This window comes from Mesocricetus auratus, unplaced genomic scaffold, assembly GCF_017639785.1.
Source record: "Mesocricetus auratus isolate SY011 unplaced genomic scaffold, BCM_Maur_2.0 Super-Scaffold_100676, whole genome shotgun sequence".
Classification (NCBI taxonomy): Eukaryota; Metazoa; Chordata; class Mammalia; order Rodentia; family Cricetidae; genus Mesocricetus; species Mesocricetus auratus.
In genome coordinates this window covers 49,654,015-49,679,121 of record NW_024429266.1, presented here as the reverse complement: position 1 = coordinate 49,679,121, position 25,107 = coordinate 49,654,015, and the positions used below count along the sequence as shown (strand labels likewise).

Here is a 25,107-nt window from a genome sequence, read left to right as displayed (position 1 = left end):
CCCACCGCCTTTGCTCCCGCCTTCGCTTGCCTGCCCGGCTGCGCCCAGAGCTCGCTCTCGCTGGGGATGCCCTGGTGGGAGGCTCCGGTCCCCGCCTTTCAGGAAAGTGCCTGGCCACCACGCAGCGCTCACGCCCACCACCTGCCCTCTTTCTAGGCACCGCGCGATCTTTCTCTTTTTTTGTGGGTGAAGTAACTTTTGCATTCCCGCCTCCCCCCCCCGACGGTCCCAGCGATCAGAGGCGGCGCCGAGCCTGGGGGCGGTTCCTTGGCAGCGCCGGTTCGAGTCGCAGCCAGACTTTTGCTCCTGGGCTCGGTTTGCATCATCCCCATCACACCCTCGGGGAAGAGGAGACAGCCCCCTTTCCAGCCTCAGCTTCCGGCCGAGCGACCCCTCCCTCTCCGGGTCTCCCCAGGCCCTTCTCCCATCTTCCTCCTCACTGTACCCCCTCTGCAGCGCTCGCTGCCCCTAGCTGCCCTCCTCCATCCCTTGTTGGATGTTGCCCACTCTTTAAGGAAGGATGGTTGATTTGGAGAGCGAAGTGCCCCCTCTGCCTCCCAGGTACAGATTTCGGGATTTGCTGCTAGGGGACCAAGGCTGGCAAAATGATGACAGGTGAGTGTCTTGGTGCAGTGTTCCACGAATACTGCTTGGAAGGGGACAGGACTGGAGAGATGTGGAGAGGATGGAGGGAGAGAAAGGGAGACCAGCAATGAGGGAGTAAAAGGGACTCTACACCTCTCCATTTTGACTCTGTAGAGCAGTCGCTGTGGACAAGGAACTCTTCCTTTCCACTTTCTCGTTCTTGCGATGCATTTGTTGCATTTATTAGATATTCTTTGTCTAGTGTGCTTCCCTGGTTGTGTATGAGGCTGCAAGCAGAGGTACAATCACATTCAAACGGCACGCAGTTTCAGTGTGAAATGTTTCTTGTTCTTTTCCCTTGGTAGAGCTAATCCACCTCATAAATGTATCAAAGCGATTGAAAAATCACAGTAGAAACTTAAAATCTCCTGTACCCACTTTCGTACTCCTTGTCACTGTTGTCTCGACTAGATCTTAGCTTGCAACTGGGAATTTTCTGCTGTTTAAATATTTGGAGCTCAGGTGGGCAATTGGTTTAAATATGTAACAGGTAGTTAGTGAAGCAAGAATGCTTGGAATAGGAAATCCAGCAAACGGGTTCTTGTAGCATGATTAGCATGTTTTCACCCAAATAATGTGTATCTCAAAATGGTAAGTTTCAAAGCTGAAATATTTATTGCTAGCAAAGCATTGCTTATATGTTTTATCAATGGCATTAAGCTTTGTGCAATTTAAGTTACACGATGCTCTGACTAGTTGGGTGTTTTTTTTTTTTTTTTGGCCCACTTTTATGTTTCATTGAATTGTTTGCTAGAATAGTAATTTCACATATCACATGCCACTTTTTTGTTTTAAAGTAACATATGTATAACTAATATCTCAATGCAGCTTAAATGATTCTCTGAAGTTCACTTTGGCATAAATCCTCGATTTGAATTAGATAGAAGATCCATTATTGGTCCAATCTGAAGTCTCTTCCTCATTCACCATTGGGCAATATGCCCTCTGCTTTTTCTTCACCTTCTCATTTTCCAGTACTAACTCATATTCCAGTTCTCTGGGGATTCTGTCTTGGATTTCAATTACGGGTATCTTTCTTGGTCTCACATTAGTATTTAGTGACATATGCGTGGATGCTTTTGTGGAGGATACTGTTTCCAGTGAATGTCTTCTTTTTAGTCAGAACCTTGCACAGTGCTTAGAAATTTACAGAAGGAGTTCTTGGGTTATTTACCGTGTATCTAAAAGAAGGTGTTAAGGGGAATTAACTGGAGTTAAGTGGATAATTAAATGGATGGGTAAATGTATTTCGATGGCTAGCTGACATTTAGATAAACTATCTTATCCTTGTGAAATGACTTATAAAATTCAGCATAGGGTTTCTAGTGATGGTATTTCCATTTCTTTTGGGACTTCAGGCTCATTACTTCAGCATCAGAAATTTGTGTAGGAAGTATGGGCTAGATTGAATTCTTTGAACAAGTACTGGCTACAGTGCCATAGAGTTATTTGTTTAACTAGATTCCAAATGCTGATTGTTCATGTGGTTGCCCTCACTTTTTTAAAGTTTCTGTCTTGGTATTTACACAGCTAGAGTTTGGGCTAGCTGTGCTTCCTATGTGTCAATGTACCACTCTAAAATGCTTTGACATAGTCATTTAAAATTTATGTTTACAAAAAGTTGTTATTTTTCCAACCTATCTTTAACTTAAAAATATACTTACATTTATCATTGAAATAAAGTATTTAGTATTGATGAACCATGTTAGATGTTCAAAGAATTTATGAAATTTAACTGATTTTGAGATGTTGCAACAGTTAATATTTAATTGGTTTTATATTTGCTATTAATCTTTGAAGGAAAGATCATTACAATCAGAGAGGACAGATTTCAGTCCTTTGCTTATACCCTCATAGTTGAATGGCCTTTAATAATGGAGATTATGAGCTTTAGTAATTTTATGTTTATAGTGTGAATGTGTATCTCAAAAATGTCTGCCTCATAAAATAGTGACAAGAAGGAAGGTGGGATGGCACAGGTCTAATGTAGCACATGGCATTAATTTCATGCTTACCCCCAAATCTAGCTAATTATTTTAGCAACAAGGAAACCAAGATTCTGAAAGACTGAATGGATAATATATTCTAGTTGCCCACAGTGGTTATTGTCTTCTTCCTGAAAACTTTATGACCCGACTGACTGCTGGCTTCACTGTCAATATCTAAATAAACCTCTTTGATGGCTTCTGGAGAATTTGGAATCAAGATGATCAACCTCTCTTTCTAGAATGACATCTTGGAGATGATGAAAGGTGTTTATTCTAACTATGGGGAAGTAGTTTTTTTTTACCCCTCTCCCCTTCTTTAAGAATTTTAAGGTAAGTCTTAGTAGGGCATGCTTGCAAAAATAAGTGAGGATGCGATAGATAATTGATCTTGAAGAGAAAAATAAATTCTCATCAGAGCCTATTAGGATACAAAAGTAACTTAGACTTGTGGCCTGAAACTCACTATAACTTAAGCCACTCTCAAATTAATAAATATTTTTCTGCCTCAGCCTTTCACATGGTGGGTTTGTATGCATGAACCATTAAAACTGGCTTGAGATAGTGTACGTTTTATATTGCATTTCTTTGGCACAACGTAGGATAGGCTGCCTCTCTGTAGGTAAGCTTGAGCCTACCCTGACCAACACACATATATGCAGGTAATATATGTAATATGTACTTGTTATATTTAGAATATGTGAATATATTATCTTAGCATCATCTTATGTAATCCATTCTCATCTGCATGTGCTAACCTTTTCTGCATAGACTATGAGTTAGTCCCAGTAGTGCTGAGAATGGGTCATGGCATTGGTTCTATGAGACTTTGAACTAAAATTTGAGAGTTGCTGGATGAGAGCACAACTTTTGCCTTGAGATTGTCTGTTTTGCATATAATAATATTTATTTCTTTGAAATTTGGAGTATAACAAAATAATTTCTATAAATGATTTTTACCCATCCCTCCATTTATCTGGTATTTGAATGCTTGTTGGGCCACAGGTCTCATTATTTAGGTCTGAGAAAAATATACAGAGACGTGCAAAACATTCCTTCTTAGTAGGGAAGTATTTATTGAATAATAGATGAATTTTTTCAATGACAGGATTGTTTATGTTATGACTATGTTCTAGAAAAATGTACATCTTAAAATGTAAAGACCATTCTATATCCTTTGTGTATAGTATGTTCTACAATGGCTTGAAAATAAAGCACTTGTAGTCATCATCTTAGAAAGGGACAAGGTCCTCAGTGCATCTTTAATGTAGCATTTAGAATATTTTGTGATTTTACTTTTACTCTACGATTGAAACTCATAAATAGAGATTAAATCTTACTGGCTTCACACAGGAGCTGTTCTGTAATATGTAGATTCATGAAAGTGCTAAGAGCCTGTGTTTTGTACTTAATGTTTCTATAATTGTAAAAATTAAAGATTTTTTCCCTTTCAAAATGGTTATAATTTTTTAACAATAAATATTTAAAGTATTCTCTTGCAGTTAAACACTGGTAAGTCTCAAGTTTTAAAGACTTCCAGCAAGTTAATACCAGTCTTTCTCCTTTTTAATTTTGAATTATTAATTTTTTAAGTCTAGAATACAGTGAACTTGATGCTGATAAATTGTCACAATTCCATTTATTGCTAATGAACAGATTTCAATTGTAGTTATAACGAGTAGGTCACTTATTTAATTAAGCCATCTTGTTTTCAAACGTTAGGGCAGTTAATTCAACTATAGTAGTATTAAGTATATCCCTCCTGATTTATAGGTGACTTTTAAAATTAATGCAAGCAAATTGCTAGTGATTAGAACCAAGCAAGAATTTGAACAAAGATTCCAAGACAATCAGTGAACAGTTTAAGAGATACCTATAAAATATGTAACAAATTTGAATAGCAGCTGGAATAGTTGAAAATTTTTAGGTATTATATCACAAAATACATTACTGTATGTGATATAATTAGATATTAAGAATGAGTTTTACAATACCATATGGAACATTTTGTATAAGTCAACATTTTTCTCTAATAACATTATTTTAGACAGTAGTTATTGATTATAAGATATTTATTTTAAATCATTTAATTCAGATTATTTAATACACATTAAGAAAGACTAAAGTACATACAATGATGTTTTTTCTATTTTAGTTATATAGCGTAATTAGCTATATATATGTAATACCACAAAATAATTTCACATTTATTATTAAAAAATATAATCTAGCCGAATGGTGGTGCACAGCTTTAATCCCAGCATTTGAGAGGCAAAGGCAGGTGGACCATTGAGTTCAAGGTCATCCTGTTCTATAGAGCAAGTTCCAGGACAGCCAACAGTACAAAGAGAAAGCCTGTCTTGAAAAAAACCTATATACTTATGTATTCCAGAAAAAATCCTTATTTTCTTAGCACCATCAATTATGCATGAAAAACCACTATAAATAAGGAAAAAGCAGTCTAAGCTGAAGTATATATTGGTACCAAACTGTGACTACTACCCTCATTTTGCATGTATATGTTTGTGTACATGTTTGCACGTATGGTAAATGTGTAACTGGGAATACAGGTGCCTGTCTACTTCTGTGTCCATGAGTGCTGAGGCAGTGATTGTCATCACCAGGTGTTTCTCTCATCTACTCTTCTCTTTTATTTATTGAGCAGACTTCTAACCGACCCAGAACTTGTCTTTTTGGTTAGCCAGTCATCACAGATGAGTATCAGGTACCGGACCCACTTAACCATCTTGCTGGCCACAAACTTATTTTATGTTTATCATAGTACACAAAACACAGAGAAAAACACGTTGATATTAGTGATATTCAATTGTTAGCAAGAAGTCAAACATTATTTATTTATTTATTTTGTTTTTGGTACAAACATACAGTTTTCCCAATGACAGACTCTCACTGAAATTTTTAAAAATACTTTTTAATTTAAATTCGAAACAAGCTTGCTTCATATGTCAATCCCAGCTCCCTCTCCCTCCCCACCTCCCTTGCCCCTCCACCAGCCCCTCAGCCTCCCCACCCAATCCCCACACTGTTCCCCACGGAGGGTGAGGCCCTCCATGGGGGATTTTCAGAGTCTATTTCATCCAGGGCAGGTCCTAGGCCCTCCCACATGTGTCCAGGCTGAGAGAGCATCCCTCTGTGCTCTCACTGAAATTTAAATGTGAGTTTTAAAATTAGTTGGTCTGGAGCAGTTAGAACACAGAAATCCCATTTTCTACACATCGTATGAAACATTTGAAGAGCATTGCACCTTCTGCTGAACCTGCAGATTCAACTTAGGCCTGAGGATGGGGGCAAAAACATGTTCAGACAAGTGATGCTGGAAATGCTTTTGATTAAATTGACTATAACACTAGAACTATTAAAATACTTCTGCTTTTAACATAGCTCAGCTTCTGTAAAACTTAGCTTTGAGGACCAGCAATATGGGCTAGCAGGAAAAAGTTGTTGATGTTAATTAAGCCTGGTGATTTGAATTCAATTTCTAGGTCCCACATGGTAAAACGAGAGAATTGATTCCTGCAATTCTCTGACACTCCTATCTTACATCCATTAAAAATAAATAAATACATTCAAAAACCCGAATTTTGATATAGTGTATGAAAAGTATTAACAAGTGAAAGCTAAATATAATTTTGTTCTCCACTGATGAAAGAAAAGAAAAGTAACACACATACTTATAAGTATCAATTGCTAGAATATGGTCTTCTTTTTCTGATGTTAGCAGTGAATGCATTTCATTCATTTACTGCTGTTTCCTTTCATAGTCTTGGTCATAAGAATCTTTCTAGAAATTGATGCATTTCTTCACCATTTTTATTAGTGTATTTATGTTTTACCAGTGTCATTTATATTCCAGGCTTGTCTAAGTTTCCTTTAGAAAATGAAGTAAAGGGTACTGTTTAAGAAGTTTATTAATTAATTTCATATATATGTACCTTATTCTTACAGTAAAATAAATATTAAATACTTTGTCAATAATTTAATCCATATGAAATATTTGAAATTAATATATAGTAATAAATAATTAACAATAGTTGATTCTACTTTGTCTGGAACCAAGAATTTCACTGTATATCCCAATCACAAGTTTTACCTCATCATCCAAACTACCTTATTAACTTTTTTCCTTTAATATGTTTTTATTTAAGTTAGAAATATGCATGATTCACATATCAATCCCAGCTCCCTCTCTCACACCTCCTTCTTTGTCCCTCCACTAATTCTCCCCCAGCCCCCCACCCAATCCCCACATCATTCCCCAGGGAGGACGAGGCCATCCTTGGGGGGATCTCCAGAGTCTGTCATTTCATCCAGGGCAGGACCTAGGCCCTTTCCCATGTGTCCAGGCTGAGAGAGCATCCCTCCATGTGGAATGGGCTCCCAAAGTTCATTTGTATGCCATGGTAAACACTAATCTACTACTCTAGGCCCCAGAGATTTCTGAGGCCTCCTCACTGACACTACATTCATGGAATCTGGATCAGTCCCCTGTTGGCTTCTCAGCCATCAGTCTGGGGTTCAAGAGCTCCCCCTTGTCCAGTCAGCTGTCTTTGTAGGTTTCACCATCATGGTCTTGACCAGTTTACTCATCACTCCTCCATCTCAGTCACTGGGGTCCAGGAGTTAAGTTCAGTGTTTAGCTGTGGGTATCTCTCTCTGCTTCTATCAGTCACTGGATGAAGTTTCTAGGATGGCATATAAGGTAGTCATCAACCTTATCATCAGGGAGGGGCTGTTAATGTAGTCACTCTGCTATTGCTTAGTTTGTCAGTTGGTGTTATCCTTGTAGATCTCTGGAAACCTCACTAGTGTCAGCTCTGTCCTCAAACCTATAAGGGCTCCATCTATTATGGTATCTCTCATCCTGCTCTCCTCTGTTCTTATCTCGATGCAACCTTCCTACTCTCCAATGCCTTCTTCTCCCCTCCTCTTATCTCCCCTCTCTTTTTCCTGGTTCCCTCTCCCTTCCTCCTATGTTCCCAATCTGCTCAGGAGATCATGGCTCATTCAACTTCTCTGGGGTAATCATTGCATATCTCTTGAGAACTTCCCTGTTTCCAAGACTTACTGGCACTAGGATTGTAGGGTGACACTCCCCTGATCCGTGTCTAAAATCCATATATTAGTGAGTACATACCATGTTTGTCTTTTTGTGACTGGGTTACCTTACTCAGGTGCCTTATTAACTTTTATTTCCTAAGATATCACTGATAGTGGTAACTTTTTAAATAGTATTCTATTATGTTTTTATAGCTTTCTTTTTTCTTTTCTTTTTATACTTCTCTCATACATTTCATCTCAACTGTAGTTTCCCCTCCCTCCCTTTCCCCCAGTGTTTACTTCCCACCTCCCCCTTCCCCCGGATACACCCCACTCCCAAGTCTCCCTTCAGTAAAGAGCTGACCTCCCAGTGGCAACAAACAAATATGGCAAAACAAGTCACAATAAGACCTGACACATACCATCGAATCAAGTTTGGATGAGGCAGTTCAGTAGGAGGAGTAAGGTCTCACAAGCAGTCAAAAGAGTCAGAAACACGCTGCTCCCACTGTTAGGAGTCCCATAAGAAAACAAAGCTATTCATCCACAACATATATGCAGAGGACCCAGGGCAGACTCCTCCAGGCTCCCTGATCTCTTTCCATCTTTCTTAGTCAGGTATCTGTGCACTAATGAACAAAGATTATGGTTCTTTGGGGGTTGAAGTGTGCTCTCATCGTATCTTGAATCATGTTCCTATCTAATCTAAAGGTTTTTAAATTGACAGGCAGCATCATGAGTTCTCCCAACCTCTAGGTATTGGAAGATGTGAGCCATTGGACACACTTTTTGTGGAGAAAAGTGGGACATGTACGCTTGAGGCTGATGGAGAGAGACTCTGGCTCTCAGAGGGCAAACACAAAAACAGAACACTTGGATGATGTTTGGTTCTCTGCAACTGCTTAGATAGAAACAGACCATGTAGCAGATTAGAAATCTGCCCTTGATGGCCCAGTAACTGGGGACAGCTAGAACAAACTGTTTCATTTGATGTAGGATAATTTCAAGGAAGGAACAAATCCCTTCACATACTTGGAAAGAGAAAATTTATTTGAATTAAATCAGTTAGTGCACCCATGGTATTCAATTTGTCTTTTTGACTGGGAAGTAGAGATGGTTTGAGAGTTGAAGGTCAAGAGCTTAGAGTCAGGAAAGCCTTAGGTTTCCAAAAGAAATTACAGAAGAATATTTTGAGTATGGAGGCAAAGGGTGACCAGCAGGAAGTAGAGACCAAACACACATTTCTCCTTAATTTTAACCTGAACTTTCAATTGATCCTATTCATCCTCATATGTTTTGACAAATAGAAGAAACAGAAACAAACGGTCAAGCTTAGTGCGGCTCCCAAGGACAATGGCAAGCAAAGCAGCAGATCAGCCACTCTTGACCCCTTTCATGTTCACAGTAAGCATGACCTTTCTCCCCAGCTGTGCTTTTTCAGTTCAGCACTTTTGCAAACATGGCACTACTTGAAAACCAGCAACACTTTCCCCAGCGTGTGAGTTCTGTGAACTCCAAGTTGAGCTGCTTTCTACTTTCACAGGATCTAGATGTGTTTAAGAAAGGGATTTTTGCATTCAAAGCCCAATGAGAAAAAAAAAAAACAGCCAAGCTAGGAAATAAAGACCCTCTTGTTCTTGGTTTCCCTTACATGGGACTTGCACACAATCATAATGAAAGACTGTTACAACAAGGGCACCCTTAACCCATCTTGTAAATCACTGTGCAAATAGGGATAAAAGAAGATTAACACATTTCAACCTTGTTTAACTCTCTGGGGGAAAACTCCTGGATTGTCCACATATTGTAAACAACCAGTTATTAACAACCAGGACCAGATGTGTGCTTAATAATGGACAGCCTGCTGTCTCAGGCCCATCAAAATGGAAAGAACACTCACTCCCCTAGGAATCAGAGACGGTGATCAGCAAGCTGCATAGGTACCTTGAAGGGCTGATGCTAATGAATTTAGCCATTGACATGCCATGTGGTAATTACATTGTCAAATTGTAGATGAAGTGAGATTTTAGCATTTTGTACCTTGGCTATCTCCCTACAAATGAGCTATTTCATGTGCTATTTCACCCAATTCTCCTTAAAATTTACACTATACAAAGAAAATGGATGATAATACTGAATTTAGTATTTGCTACAAGACTGTGGACATTTACAAAGAGTTTAGTATGATCAAGCATTGTTCTTATATTATATGAGTTATTAATCTTAATATGAATTGAGAAAAATTCCATACCATTTTTTATCTCATAGATAAGTCACAGATGCTACAGAAATACATATGCTACTTCAAGGTACAGAGAGAAAATAAGGATCTCATTATTATGCTTACCAAATATGCTTGTAACATAATACAAATATGCTTCATGTTCTTCAAATAACAGAGTTAATGAGATGTAATTTGAGAGTTTTTTCAATACATATAAATTATCAAAGCTTTGCATTTTCATAGCCAATATTAAAAAAATCAGCTCCAGAAGAAAGTTAGTAATTTTTGAACTTGGTCCTATTTTCTAGGGCTATACATACACATATACATATACAATACATATACGCATACAAACATATACACACACACACACACATATATATATGCCTTTGAATCTAGGACATTGTGTGTTTGACAGTCTGGGCAATGAATACCGAAATTAGAGCAACCATTAAAAGAAAGGCTTGCATTCATTTATTGATTGATTTATTTTTATTTGAAATGTGGTAAAATGTAATGTATCTCACAAGGAAAAATTAATGATTATAATACCACAATTGATAACATGAAAAAAGAGATGAAAAAGTAAAATAATACTGACCACAAGGGAGTAAAACTTCATTATTTAAGATGATGGAGTTAACTTTCTGAAGCTCATCAATGGTTTGTTTCTTAAGTTTTGGTCAGGGTCTCCTCTTTATTGCTTTTTTAATGTCCAATGATTATTTTACTTTTGATGGTACTGCAGGGTTACTCTTCATGTTCTGTTCCCTGAAGTATTTGTACTCTAGTAGAATAGAATTCATTTTTCTAACCAGTGTCTTTGTGATAAAAAATACCAGAGATGTGCTGGACTGAATTGTAATCATGTGTGATTGCTTGATTAGGAGAGTTGTACTTGTTCTATTAATATGCTTCACCTGTTCCATAGATTGACAGTGATTTCTAGAAATAGATGCAGTAGCATTTTATACATAGAAAACAGCATGATAAATATGAACCATATTTGGTTGGGTATAGTATCCCTGGTGCACAGCATGAATCCCATGGGTTTTTAAATAGTTCTTGGAGATGGGTCACAAAGTTAGTCAACATCATCGGTCTTACAGGATGAGAAATAGACTACTTCAAAAGAAATGCAGTTTTCCCTGGTGTTCTAACTTAAAGGCAATTGCTTCTTTGGAACATTGCTTCTTGTTCTCCAATCATGAAAGAACAGTGTATTTTATAAGATGCTTCCAGCATCCTCATTGTCAAGGACTTATGTGACTAGAAATGACTGTCCACTTAAAGTTACATATGTATTTCACATCAGTTCATAACATTTATTCCCAATGCAAATTCCCAATGCAAAGTTTATATATTTAATAGTATATTAAGACTTGGTCAAGGGCTGGCAAGATGACTCAAAGGTAAATGTAAGCCACTAAGTTTGATGACATGAATGTGAGCCCTAGAATAAGCAATGGAGAGAACTAAACATAAGTTGTCCTTTGGTCTCCATACGTGTACCACTGCACATGTGCACATATCCATACACACAGGCACACTAAATAAATAAATGCAAGCAAACAAACAAATGATAAAAGCCTGATCACAGTTTGAATTTAGTTTTTTATATGGCTCCATTTATCTTGATAAACGAATATATACACACACACATTTGTTGTGTATAGGATCTATATTAACTAATTGTAAGATATATATTAAATAATATATATTAACTGCTTGATACAAGTAACTATTGTTATAGTCAAATTTTTGTAGTTCATTTATGGTATAAATGTTGTGAAACAAGAACATATTTTCAGTTGATCCATTGCCAACCTGTATGGATATAATCATTCTAGATCTTTCGATTTCAAAATTTTAGAGTAGTATTTGTTACTTTGACAGTTTGTTCTGTTCTTAGCCTAACCTTTTTCTTTCATGGTCAATTCTTATCATTGCTTCTTATTTATGTTATTGTAGCACTTGCCTAAGTTTCTCTTAATTCCAAGCCTGCCTTCTGCACTTCACCACAACTGATTTTCATTGCCTAACACAAGCCCTGCATTTCTCAAACAAGATTTTGCTGTAGACTACACATGTTTCCAAGCCTGTTTGCCACTGATACTTATTTACTATGGTACAACTAAACTATTCCTTCAGCATTCAATGTTCTTCACCCAGTAGCTATTTTTTTTACCATATACTTCATGAAATGTAATCACTATCCTTCTCCACAGAAACCATCCATCATCTCACAGGCCTTCACAGGGTCTCACAGGGTCTTCCTGTTGTATCATGGCTGGAGTTTATCTCACATTCCCTGCTTGTATCCTTCTCCCTCATGAATTGACTTCAAACTGGTTGTAGAACTAGACTTAGTAATGAAATATTTTAAATTAATTCTGCATATTTTGAGAGGTGGTGTATTCTGCAGGGTATGTAGGTTTTCAATTTTGCTTGTGGTCTACTGGTGGGACACATGACTTTCTAGGGAAAAAGCCATATATCCAATCTATTTTGACTTTGATACTAGTTAATAAAATGGCTTATCTGAAAGCACCAGGGATTGTAATTTAATAATATTAGGAACATTTTTGCCTAAATCAAAGACTCTAAGTCACAGCTGTGAATCTGTGTGCACCACATAGACACATTATTATAATGGAAATAAAAGGTCATTTGATTTCAAGGTTTTCTTTTTTTCCCCATCCTGTAGAAATAATGTAGTTTTAATGCTCATTTTAAATCCAGGTATTGTAGTTTAAATCATTTGGCTTGAAAATGTCTTTCCAACCCTGAGTTTAATATTCACAAGGAGATTTCCTTCAGAAATAGCAAAGCAGAATTTGCTTCAGTCCATAATTCATACTGTGACAATTCAAATGACTGCTAAAGTGAATTTAGAAATTTACAGGGGAGCCTAGCAGCAGGCAGTGCCATTGTCCAAGGGACTGTAGAGGTGGAGTCCGTGATAAGCCCTGTCTCATGTGGTGCTATGTAGTGGTAGTAATACGTGTTTGGGATGAACATAAAGGAATGATTTTGTGCCTTAAGTCCCAAAGAAATCTTTTATTTTTAATTGAGGAACAGTACTTACAATAGTTAAAGGGTCTGCTTAGTTTTGTAATGGATAGTAATTTTCTTAGAGGAGAAAAATACAAGTCCTTGGAGGGACCACACATTATCTTTAACTGTATATTCCTGCCAACCCTGGTGGTACACAGCTCTAACCCTAGCATTCAGGAGACTGAGAGAGGAAGATTACAAGTTCAAGGCTAGCTTGGGGTACACAGAGGTGCTTAGTCCCACAAAACGGAAAACGACTCATGTGTTTCAGTTCTCATTCCAAGTACCAAGTTTATTCTTTCCAGTTTACTTTTGCCACACAATATGCCACTTCTGCTTAAACACCATTGTCTTTTCAAATATCAGATAGAAGCTTCTTTTGTCTCTTTGCACTTGCGACTTTTCTACTACACAGAAGACAGCCGGAAGGTAGTCACTTTCAGGAGTATACAATTCAATGTCTCTCTGAAAAGAGGATGGAGGAAATTAATCTTACATTGATGTGCTGTCTTGCTCATACTAGTTGTTCTATGATGCTTTCTAAGTATCTCCAGTGTAGTAAGCATGTATGAAGATGAGAGAAGGAAGTTCCCCTCTGCATACTAAACTGTGCTCCAAATGAACTTAATTCTTCTATAATGTGAGGTATGGTTCCCATTGAGATGGACTGGAAGGATATGTGCTCACACTTAGGGAACCAAGATTAACTAAAGCGCTGTCACATAATCTAGGATATGCGACACAGGCTGGCATGACAGAAGCAATGAACAAAACATCTTGGAAAGAGTATTCCAGAAGGAAATTATTTTTTATGTACTAAAATTCAAGTATTGATTCAGTCCAAACTGAAATGGGTGTCCTCCCCAAGACATGTCCTAAGATGAAACTCTGTAACTACACTAAAGTATAAACTACAGTATATATGAAGATGAGTTCTGTATCTTATGGGGATTATAGGAGAATTCGCAAGTGAAAGAGTTTGAATTTTGTCCTCCATAGAAGAATTGGCAGGAGATTATGGATAAGAGGACTGCAGGATCAAAGCAGTGGAGTAGTTCTGATGTATTTCCATGGTTTCCAGGAGAAAAGGCGGAGCTCCACCCATGGACTGAGAGTGGTGTGACAGTGATAGTGATAATGTAAAAAGGAAAAACAATCCAACTTTACTGATGTTGTTTAGACTTGAGAGTGGACAGGAGAGGTTGTAGATGAGGGGAACCACACAAGGAGAAGCAATGTCTCAGTGTATGCTCTGTTCATCCAGTGAAACTTGGTACCACTCTTCTATTCTAAGCGCTAGAGAGGGGATGCTCCTCTCTAATTGTTGCACAATGCTGATTCCTAGAAAGGTCTGTCAAATGACTCGTTTTCAGTATTGACTGAATTTAATTCAACTGAACAAGCAATAGGGAAAATCATGTTTCCTATTTTAATGTCTTTGAAAGCATGAAAGCATGAGATAGTCTTATGGTCTTTTTAACTCAGAAAATGAAATAATCAGGTAATTATTGAATACTTTACTATAAGAGTGGGAAGTCTGAACAGATTATGGAGTTAACACAGAGGAAGTGACTATATGAGTCATACATAAAGTATATAGAATATAGAGATACATATGATATATGAGAGCTAAACATTGAATGCAAACTCTTTTTGTATTATTTACTGTGTGGGTGGGTTATTAAAGCAATCACATGGCACTTTACTATGTAAAGACAAAATTCAACTAAGTGAAGTCTAAGTGTTATTCATAAAAAATCAAATTCTTTTTTTAAGTTTTTTAAATGAATTATAGCAAATCCAGTACAGATAGCATTGCTAGTTAATATGGCTGTGCTAGAAACAGAGGAACAACTTTCTGTGTTTTCACAATGGCAGGATATATTGAATAAAAGTAACTTCACAGAGTAGGTTGATTTTAGTGGTAGCAATGTTCCAGTTAATGTTTCCTGTCTTGGTAATCAAATTAATGTAAATACATGTTATTTTATTTTTACCTTAATATCTAGTATCAACTCTCTTATCACACATCACATAGTAAATCTTCATAAATCAGCCAATCAATTTAAATGTCTGTCCATGTGTCTGCATCTGTTTTGTTACAAAATGAACATCAGTGGCAGAGACTACAGCTGAGCTGCAATGGTTTCAGGAGTAGACTGAGAGACATGCAGTAGAGTCTGTGTTGATGAGATTATGAATAAACACATTTCAGGAAAGAAGCTGTTGATATAAATATTGGTCCATGGGGCAGTCAAGGTCGAGAGTGAACATGCCGTTATCTGCTAAAGCAGTGTTCAGAGCAGGAACAGCATGCTCAGGTGTAGATGAACAGGCAGGTGAATGGACACATGGGAGTCTAGTTGAGGAGGCTGTGTTAGCAGCAGGCTGTGAAGTGAGCTAGAGCCTCAGTGTGTTGTGGAATATCACCTTAATTGCGTAAAGCTTTGTTCCATTTGTTTATGCCGCATTTGTTTAACTATGTAAAGATGTTTTGCTGATTCACCTGATTGATCTAATAAAAAGGTGAATACCTAGGCAGTAGAGAATTAGGTGGGGATAATTGGAAGAAAGAATAAGTAGGATCAGGAATCTAGGCTGTGCTGTATTGATGAGAAGAGAGAAGAGAAGAGAAGAGAAGAGAAGAGAAGAGAAGAGAAGAGAAGAGAAGAGAAGAGAAGAGAAGAGAGAGGAAGGGAAGGGAGCGGGAGGGAACAGGGATGGGAGAAAGACAGGGAGAGGCCTGGGGATAGCCTGCCACATAGCTACCAGCTAACCAGAAAAGGATTAGGATACATGGAATGAACAAAAAAGGTAAAAAGCCCCAAGGTAAAGCAAAAATGAAGAGAAACAGGTTAACATAAGTTATAAGGGCTAGTTGGACAGGTATAAGCCTAAGCATTCATAACTAATAATAAGTCTCCATGTTTTTATTTGGATGGGTTGTCCAGCCTTGACTCAGGTTCAGATCCTGAGTTGGTGAAGAGGTGATGGAGTGAAAAAAAAATGACCACCAGGTGGACTGTACTCAAGTGGCCCTGAATAGCTTGAGCTGCCTTTATTTATACTTTAACAGAGTTTTTTTTTTCTATTAGGCTTACATGAACAACTTTATTATTGGCTCCTGTTTTTTACTTTTATGAAATAAATCATATTCTAAGAAACACATTGCAATTATTATAAAAGCTCCCATTGTTCCCCTTTATGATTCCAGAAATACAATTTCCCTTCCCCTCCAAGACCTTATTCTAGACTTATAGTTCATCATTTTTGCCAGTTTAACTAAATACCAAGCCAGACACATCCTGCTCTTGCAGCACTTATGTCAGCTGGCAGCTGCTTATGGTTACAAAGTTAAAAGTAATAGACATGGTTACAGTGCTTTAAGAACAACAATATTTAAATACAAACAAAATCTTCATGTCTGTAAGATATGCTTTTATACAGCTCCTTTTTCTACAAGAGGGTCCTATGTCTTAATCTCTCTGTAAAAGGCAGACTTTGATAAGGCATTCTTTTCCCACCTCACAATACTATACTTCTTCCACCAATATAAGCTCTTGTGTATGGTGAAGATGGATCTCTCCATCACATATTTTGCATTTCATTTTTCCATTGGCTCATATTAGATTCTATCATTGATTCTATACACTTGGTGTCCAGAGAACTTACTCTCAACAGTTGGCACTATGTGTATTCCTGAGATTTTCTCTCTATCCTGTGTAGGAATGCTTTCCTTTCCTTTCTAGAACTGTGAGATGTGGTTAGTGTTTCAAGTAATTTTTTTCTCATCTGTGCATTTGCCCCTGTTGAATCTTAGGGGGAAATACTACAGAAAGAACAGAATTTCCAGGGAAAATTACAACTGTTGCATGTGTGACTGACGAAGTAAAACTAAAAACTTCCCGAAGAATGAACCTGCAAGCTACATGAATTTTGCAAATTTGTATGCTGTCCTGTGGTATAATGGTCCTTTCCAAATGAAAAACTGTTTCCATGGAGTCTTTGCCCCACGGTTGGGGTTTCTGTACCTGTGAGTCTTTGACACACACTCTTGACATCAGATGGCGGGTCATCATTATGTGGCCTTAGCCATTGTATGGTAGGTATCTATCACTTTATGGTGTCCAAGTGACAGAGGTTTTCCATTTCCTGTGTCTGGTGTGTCTATTAAGTTCATGGTTTGAGCTTCTCTGATATTTTTATGTGCATTTGTGTGTTTCTATTGTCTCAATTTCGATTCCCAGGCATAAATCTTGTATCAGTTCATGCTAAATACTGTTGCTCCAGGTTGACTTAGAGTCGATCTTTTGCCATAGTTGGTCTGTATTTTGGCTCTTGATCTTTTTCTTCCTTTATTGGCTCATGGTCCAGATAGGTCAAACAATAACTGTTTAGAGGCAAGGAAGGGAAGTGCTGTTGTGTTAACTCCTTCATGAATGATAGAAATGTTGAGTAAGATGTAGTCCAACAGATTTACTTTCATGTTTACTGTTTACTGGCTAGAAATCTGTCCTCTTCTCATGATCTCCCAAACCTAACAGAGTTTCCTACAGCTTCTTAGACCATCTTTGTTCAGCCCCTGGGACTGAGGGGAACTTAGAGTCTTTGAAGAATTGGATGACTTTGGGGAGTGTGAATAAACTGGGTTGACTTGTGCGGGAAAAGTGTGTATTCTCTGCAGAGATGAAAGTAGGCCTTGGTTATGACTATTCTTGAAAAACCCAGATTCTAACTCTGAGTCAGATTGCCATTCTTTAATCATTTAATTGTTATCCTTCACTTATGAGCAGTTTCCTGAGTGAATAACAACTTCACTAGGTATATTAACTTTTGTTTGACAAACAGAACGGTCCCATCTAAGAATCTAAGAATGTTCTGTTTCTTTTTTGTTTTTGTTTTTTTTTTTCGAGGCATGGTTTCTCTGTATTGTTTTGGAGCCTGTCCTGGAACTCGCTTGGTAGACCAGGCTGGTCTCGAACTCACAGGGATTCACCTGCCTCTGCCTCCTGAGTGCTGGAATTAAAGGTGTGCACCACCAACACCCGGCCCTAAGAATGTTCTTGTATTTCTTCAGAGAACTTACAACAAAGTTAACATTGTAAATTCTCCTCCCAGGGCTCTCTGGAAAGGGTAAGCAATCAGCATGTCCCCATGATACCATGTTTTGATTTAGCCTAGAAAAACACAGTTTCTTGTTCTTTGTTTTTGATAAGGTTGTGTTCTGTAGCCCAGGCTGGCTTCAAAATCTGTCTCAGAGTCAGCATGATATGTGTCAGCATGCCTTACATCAGTACATTTTCTTTGTTAAATCACTTCACCACAGAAATCTGAGGGAGCTTTGGGACTTTTGGTGTTCGGGTGGAGTGTATAAAGGAGCCTATAAGCTACAGTTGGCTATTGTCTTCTTTGTTGCCAAGTGACCTCAAGTAAAAATCTCCATTTAGAAACAATAGTGCTTTACAAACACTATATGAAGTTCACCAACCACTGGGAGTTTGACAGATGGAGCACACTCTGAACTCACTCTAGAGGTGTTTTTCCCCTGGAACAGGATGTTCTAAATTAGTTAGAAAAGGGCAGAGCTTGAGGGTTCAGTTCTTCTTGGGGAGGTAGGCAAGCTTTGGAGGAGGAAGAGGTTGTCTAGGGCTGTCATGTAACATCCATCATCACTCTTGGAATTTTCATACAAGTCTCTTTCTTTGACAAATCTTCTGATAAAAAGAGTTTTCTATGCATATTAATAACTGTAATATTGTCTGTGAGTAGCTGGCATCCATTGATCACTTATGGTGCATGTAGGATTTTTATAAAGTGATTTCTTTCCATTTCTTTCCTTTTATAATTTTGATTGGTATATTTAAGGTGGAGAATATCCATAACCTGGTAAAAGTGTGAGAGATCATAGTACACTTAGCTTTATTCCTCTCAATACTGACTTTAGCACTTCAGTGAAAGTCCTCAGTATTTTAAAACCGTCCTGACACCAGATATCAATGATATTCGATGCTATAAGGAAAGCAATATATTTATTTACCAGAGAGAGAGAGAGTCACACAAACCAGGAGTTAGTAGCATGGCCGGCTTCCTGGAGAAAAAGGGAGGTTCCTTTTCCTTTCACTTCCTTTTATATCTACCTGTGTCAGTTTACATGTCCCCACCCTCATGGGCGGATAGCTTTGTGGGGTTCACTCCTACAAGTGTCTATGTTTCTTCTTCTGGTATTGGAATGACATTTTGCTTTTTGATGCAGGCTTTAGGAAGGATTGTAGGAGATAGTTTGCTGTTTCTTAGTAACTGATTTGGATGAGAGATTTTTAAATGAAATATGATCAATAATAGGGCATAGGTTCATTAGTGAACAGTGAATAGGAGGGGCAGTTAGGTTTCTTCATAAAACAAAGAATCAGTTAAGAATATAGAGAACACTTAATACCATATGCTAGTGAACATCATTAGTATAAATACACATAATCATATTTTTATTTATAAAACAGAGACTTCTAAGAATAACTATGATGGTGTAGATTTCATGGGGTTTGTTTTTGGCTAGTGGGTACCTCAAAGATACCTTCAGAACAGGAATGAATCAGGCAAAATATTATGATTAAGTTTTAACAAAACATTCATTTTCTAATTAAGAAATTATTCTTTAATTTTAATAAAGTTATGACTTTATCTTAGTATTTCTAGACCACAAATACTGTCGTTTTGTTCTCTGAGACATGTTATGATATATTTTACTCTACCATGAACTCTCTATTTTTTGTGCAAGATCATTTTTCATAGTAAAATACTCCAGATTATGCAGCTCCCATTTTATTTAATCAGGACTTATTGTCAAAGGTAGATAGTCAGACATATGCTGATACTTTAGACTCTTGCATTTAAACATGTATCTTTTCAGTCTTGTTGATGAAAATCCCAAAGAAAAAAATTCTAAATGTCAAATTATCATGTTACCAGAAACAAATATGAGTATGTTTGATGGCTTCTAACGTATGCCTCTTAAGGTACACAAGAACGGTGTTTAAAACTCATATTTACAATAGACATTTCATGTACTGTTATTTTGTTAAGTTAACTGGCTTCCATAACTATCCAGCTTCTAGATAATTTCAATCTGTAAGTTGGCAGCTGCAGGGTTAACTGGAGAATATCACATTGCTCCTTTCCTGTTTCCATGTGCACTTTTATGCCGTTGTGCATTTGTATCACTGGCAAAACAGGAGCAAATGAGCAGTAAAATAAGGACATTGACATAGTGCATGTGTTAGCAGAAATAATAAAAAAAGAAACAAAACACGTTCTTAAAAACCCAACAAACTGCTGCAATAAGCCAGTGTTCTTATTTTGCTAGCAAAACTTTGCTTTGTGGTATTTGAATAAATGAAGGAAACAAATCACACATGAACGCTGCTCTCTAGGAAAAGCTTACAAGGTAAATAAGCAATTTCCAGATTTTTATTACTGCAAGTAAGTTATCACTTGTTTCGTATACTACCCTCAGGGACAATATTTTTGCTTCAAATGTTTCTCTCTCTGTCTCTGTCTCTCTCTGTCTCTGTCTCTCTCTGGCCACTTAATCTTCTTTCACATAGTAGAGACTGTCACAATTCATTAACATACTTCAAATTCCACATTAAAATAACCTGTGGAACGTACACTGAAAAATTGAAAGTGCTCCAAGTCACTCTTGGTTGAAATGGCAGCTTAGACTCATAGAAGGAGACTGCATTTCTCATTCTATCACAGCTGATGTGCAAGATTTTCAAAGTATTGATTATGCTGACTATGATGATAGTGATTTCCAACATTGTTTTATCATGGATGAGCCAGACAGCCATTGAACCAGAGAGTTCCAGTGTGGTTTTTGAAACTAGAAATCCATTTTTCTCTGAAGCAACTTAGATTGTAAGGAGTACGGAAGCATATGAGGACATTGAAGCAGCATATTTCCAGCTCTTAGCTTTATAGTATTTTATTTTTCATCCTGCAACTCTCCCTTAAATTGAAATTGAAAGGAGAATGAACTTTTTTAAATTGTAAAAGTAAGTATCAAAGGGTTGGAATTGGGTATTTGTTGCTCATTCACGGCACTTCTTTCTCCTCATTATATATAAAGTTAAATTTTAAATAAGTGAAAATTTTACATTGGATAGTTTTATGAATATGTCTCCATAAAATTATTATAAATAAAACCTGCAACACTAAGTCATGTAAGCATCTAGGTAAATTAGGACTCTGAAATCAAAACATGACACTTAGCCACCTGAATAATGATGCAGAATTTTAATAGATGATGATAGTTGTTGGTTTGTGGCATTATGGTAGGCAATTAAATAATTAGAAGGAAAAGGTCAAACATTTTGAAATGTTGGCAAGGTAGAGCTGTTAGGGCACAATGTTTAATCAGGTGTCACTACTGATTTGTGCTCTTTCTTCAGCATTTGGTAGCTGTAGAGCATAGGACAGTTGTTTCATCTCTCAGGTTGTCAGAATTAATGATGTTATTTCTTTTGTAGAGAAGATGTAATTCTTGAAAAGCACTTAGCTTATTCCTGGGTAATAGGTGCTGCTAAGTAAGATAGGGCTAGGAATTTATGCCCACCGTCCCTCTTCTATGATGAGATTTCCTCTGGTTTGAGCTTGCATTGAATATTTGAGTGCTTTGAATTCAACTGACCTATTGTGTTTAGAAAACAGGCTTTGTTTGTTTGGTAATCCTCTATCACCTCTGGCTCTTGTGTCCTTGTGCCCCTCCTTCTATAATGATCCTTGAACATTGAAAGAATGGGTCTTCATTGGAGCACTACAAGATCATTCTGTGCACCTTGACCAGGTATTTCTCTGTGTTGACTGCCCTCTATTGCAAAAAGCAGTCTCTTTCATGATGTCTGAGATATGCACTAAATCTATGTCTATAACAAGAGTTACTAGGAGTCATTTAAATCCTGTATCCCATTTGCAGAACAATAGTAGTATGTTCTGTCCTAGGGCCTGTGATATCTCTAGTCACAGGTCCTTGTCCTAGCAACTATGCCAGAAATGGGTTCCTCTTTGTAGAATGGATCTAAAAGCCAATCAAAATCCAGTGGTCACTCCCAGGATATGCGTTACTATTTCACCAGTGGGCATATATTTCCAGGAAGGTTGATATGGTAGCTTGCAGGATGGATAGCTATATGTGATTGAGGATTACTCTTCTCTTCTAGTAGTCTATGTAGTTAGCTAGTATGGATGAAGCTTGAAGACTCAAATAAGCTTGAATTCTCCATGTCTACTACTCAAATTTGTGATGTCTTCAGCAATAGGGATTTGCTGTCAATTTGTGGAGGTAAACAAGAACAAGGACAATAGCTTGTAATATTTGGGGGTCTATTAGTCCTACTGGCCAACAATTCCAATAAGGTAGCCCAACCCTAACATTGTGCTTTTTATTTGTTAGCCTGTGTTTTTTAGTAGGAACATTGTTGCCCAATATAATGTTAACTACATTTAAACTGCTTATATGCATATATGTTTACACTTTAGGAATCTTCTGCAATAACAGTTTTTCACATGAGTTTTTCAGAAGTTCTTTCCTGTTAGTTATACCTTCCCATACTAGTTGCTCTACCACCCCTCCTGTCCCATAATCCATTTAGCCTTTCCTTATCCATTATTTGCCTTTAACATTTTATATCACTGTGTTCTATTTTCCTTTCCTTGAAAGCCTTCACATGTCCTTTATTAATTTCCTGACTTCTGTGGGTATTCCAAATATAACACACATATCTATGTATTCAAAGCTAATACAACAAATAAAAGAAAAATTGCTGCATTTAACTTTCTGTCTCTATTACCTCACTCAGAAAGATTGTTCCCAGCTGCATTTGTTTACTTGTAAATTTCAGTTGTGTAAATATAATATGTTCATTATCTATGTATCCATATTGGTCAATTTTCTAAGTTGTCTTAATTTTCCACTATTGTGAATAGAGCAGCAATAACATGGTTGAACAAGTATCTCTGTATAGGATGCTGAATCTTTTGGGTATCTGCTCTATAGTGGTGTTTCTAGAATTCTTAGGAGTCTTCACTCACTTAATAATGGCTGCAATCACACCAGCAGTGAGTAAATGCTCTCATTTAGGCAGAGCTGGGTTTTCTTTAATGTTATGGGTCTGATAGGTCTACCACACTCAAGTTGCTGGCCACACACCTGACACTACATGAATAGCATTAGAACTCATTGGGTTAAAAATTAAAAAGGAAATGAGAGTACAGCCGGGTGTTGGTGGCGCACCCCTTTAATCCCAGCACTTGGGAGGCAGAGGCAGGTGGATCTCTGTGAGTTCGAAGCCAGCCTGGTCTACAGAGCGAGTTCCTGGACAGCCTCCAAACAATACAGAGAAACCCTGTCTCGAAAAAAAAACCAAAAAAAAAAAAAGAAATGAGATGAGGATACAAAGTTGATTGGGTACAGAATGAGCATGGATCTGGTAGGAGACTGGGGAAGGTGATTAATATGATCAAAGTGTAATAAATATAATTCTCATAGAGCCAATACAAATATTTTTAAAACTGACATAAATATTACTTGTTTTTATAGTAACTCTCTGTTAGATATTTAGCATGACCTATGAAATTGTAGATGTCAGCAAAATGTTATTTAATTTTTATTTTGCTATGATGTAGAAAATTATTTCGAAAAGTGAAGTTAAGCTTTGTTAAACTTTCACTTGAAAATTGGACCTTTAAAATAGTTTGTGCATTTTACAAAATTGTGTTGAGAAAAACACAATACCAAAGCAGAAGTAAGTATGTTGGAGAAATGTTTTACAGTTTACGTTCTTTTTTTCCTCAGAGTTCTTATATGGTAATTGCGTTTTGGATAGCCCTATTCCAAATTTAAGGATTTTTTTCTTTCTTCTTGATCACATAGAAACAAAAATTGTCTGTTGTAGTATATGATTGTATTTAACAAATGTTTCAATATTCATTGCAGACATTTTTTATCTGTGTAAGAAGAAGCCTAAGATGATATGAAGAAAACAGTTTTTTGTTTGTTTTTTAAACCTTTTTAAAAAATTTAAATTAGAAACAAGCTTGCTTCACATGTCAATCCCAGTTTCCTCTCCCTTCCCTCCTCCCCTGTACCCCATCAACCTCTTCAACCCCCCCCCGCCAATCCCCACTCCACTCCCAGGGAACACGAGGCCCTTCTTGGGGATATCTCCAGAGTTTGGCATTTCATCCAGGGCAGGACCTAGGCCCTCCCCCGTGTGACCAGGCTGAGAGAGCATCCTTTGATATGGAATGGGCTCCCAAAGTCCATTTGTAATCCAGGGATAAATACTGATCTACTACTCAAGGCCCCAAGATTGGTGAGGCCTCCTCGCTGACACCCACATTTAGCGAGTCTGGATCAGTCCTATGTTGGCCTCTCAGACATCAGTCTGGGGTTCAAGAGCTCCCTGTTGATGAGGTCAGCTGTTTCTGTGGGTTTCAACAGCCTGGTATTGACCCCTTTGCTCATCACTCCTACCTCTCTACATCTGAGTTCCAGGAGTTCAGTTCAGTGTTTAGCTGTGGGTGTTTGCTTCTGCTTCCATTAGTCACTGGATGAGGGCTCTAGGTTGGCATATAGTCAAACTCATTATCAGGGAAGGGCATTTAAAGTAGCCTTCCACTATTGCTTAGTTTGCCAGTTGGTGTCATCCTTGTAGATCTCTGGAAATTTCACTTGTGCCAGATCTCTCCTCAAACCTATAATGACTCCCTCTATTATGGTATCTCTTATCTTGCTGTCCTCTATTCTTATCCTGACTCAACCTTCCTGTTCCCTATGTCCTCTTCTCCCCTCCTCTTCTTCCCCTATCTTTTTCCCAGATCCCTCTCCCCTCACTCCATGCTCCCAATCTTCTCAGAATATCCTGTCCCAATCCCCTTCTCTGGGGTAACATGCATATCTCTCTTAGGGTCCTCCCTGATTCCCAACTCTCTGGGAGTGTGATTGTAGATTGGCACTTCTCTGATCCATGTCTAAAATCCATATATGAGTGAGTACATACCATGTTTGTCTTTTTGTGCCTGGGTTATCTCACTTAGGATGGTTTCATCCATTTGCCTGCAAATTTCAAGATTCCATTGCTT

General features: G+C 37.6%; 1 protein-coding gene across 5 annotated transcripts in view; it reads left to right on the top strand.

Moving 5' to 3' along the window:
* Positions 1-219: 219 nt before the first annotated feature.
* The window catches only part of Kcnt2 (potassium sodium-activated channel subfamily T member 2), a 350,682-nt gene continuing 325,794 nt past the window's right edge, over positions 220-25,107 (top strand). For 2 of the 5 annotated variants that reach the window (XM_013115909.3, XM_040738287.1), the window contains exon 1: positions 222-615. In XM_013115909.3, coding sequence (XP_012971363.2) covers positions 521-615 — 95 coding nt within the window. In that variant the 5' untranslated portion in view covers positions 222-520. Of the gene's footprint in view, positions 616-25,107 lie in introns of all 5 variants that reach the window. The other 3 variants (XM_013115911.3, XM_040738288.1, XR_005874014.1) reach the window with 2 other exon arrangements.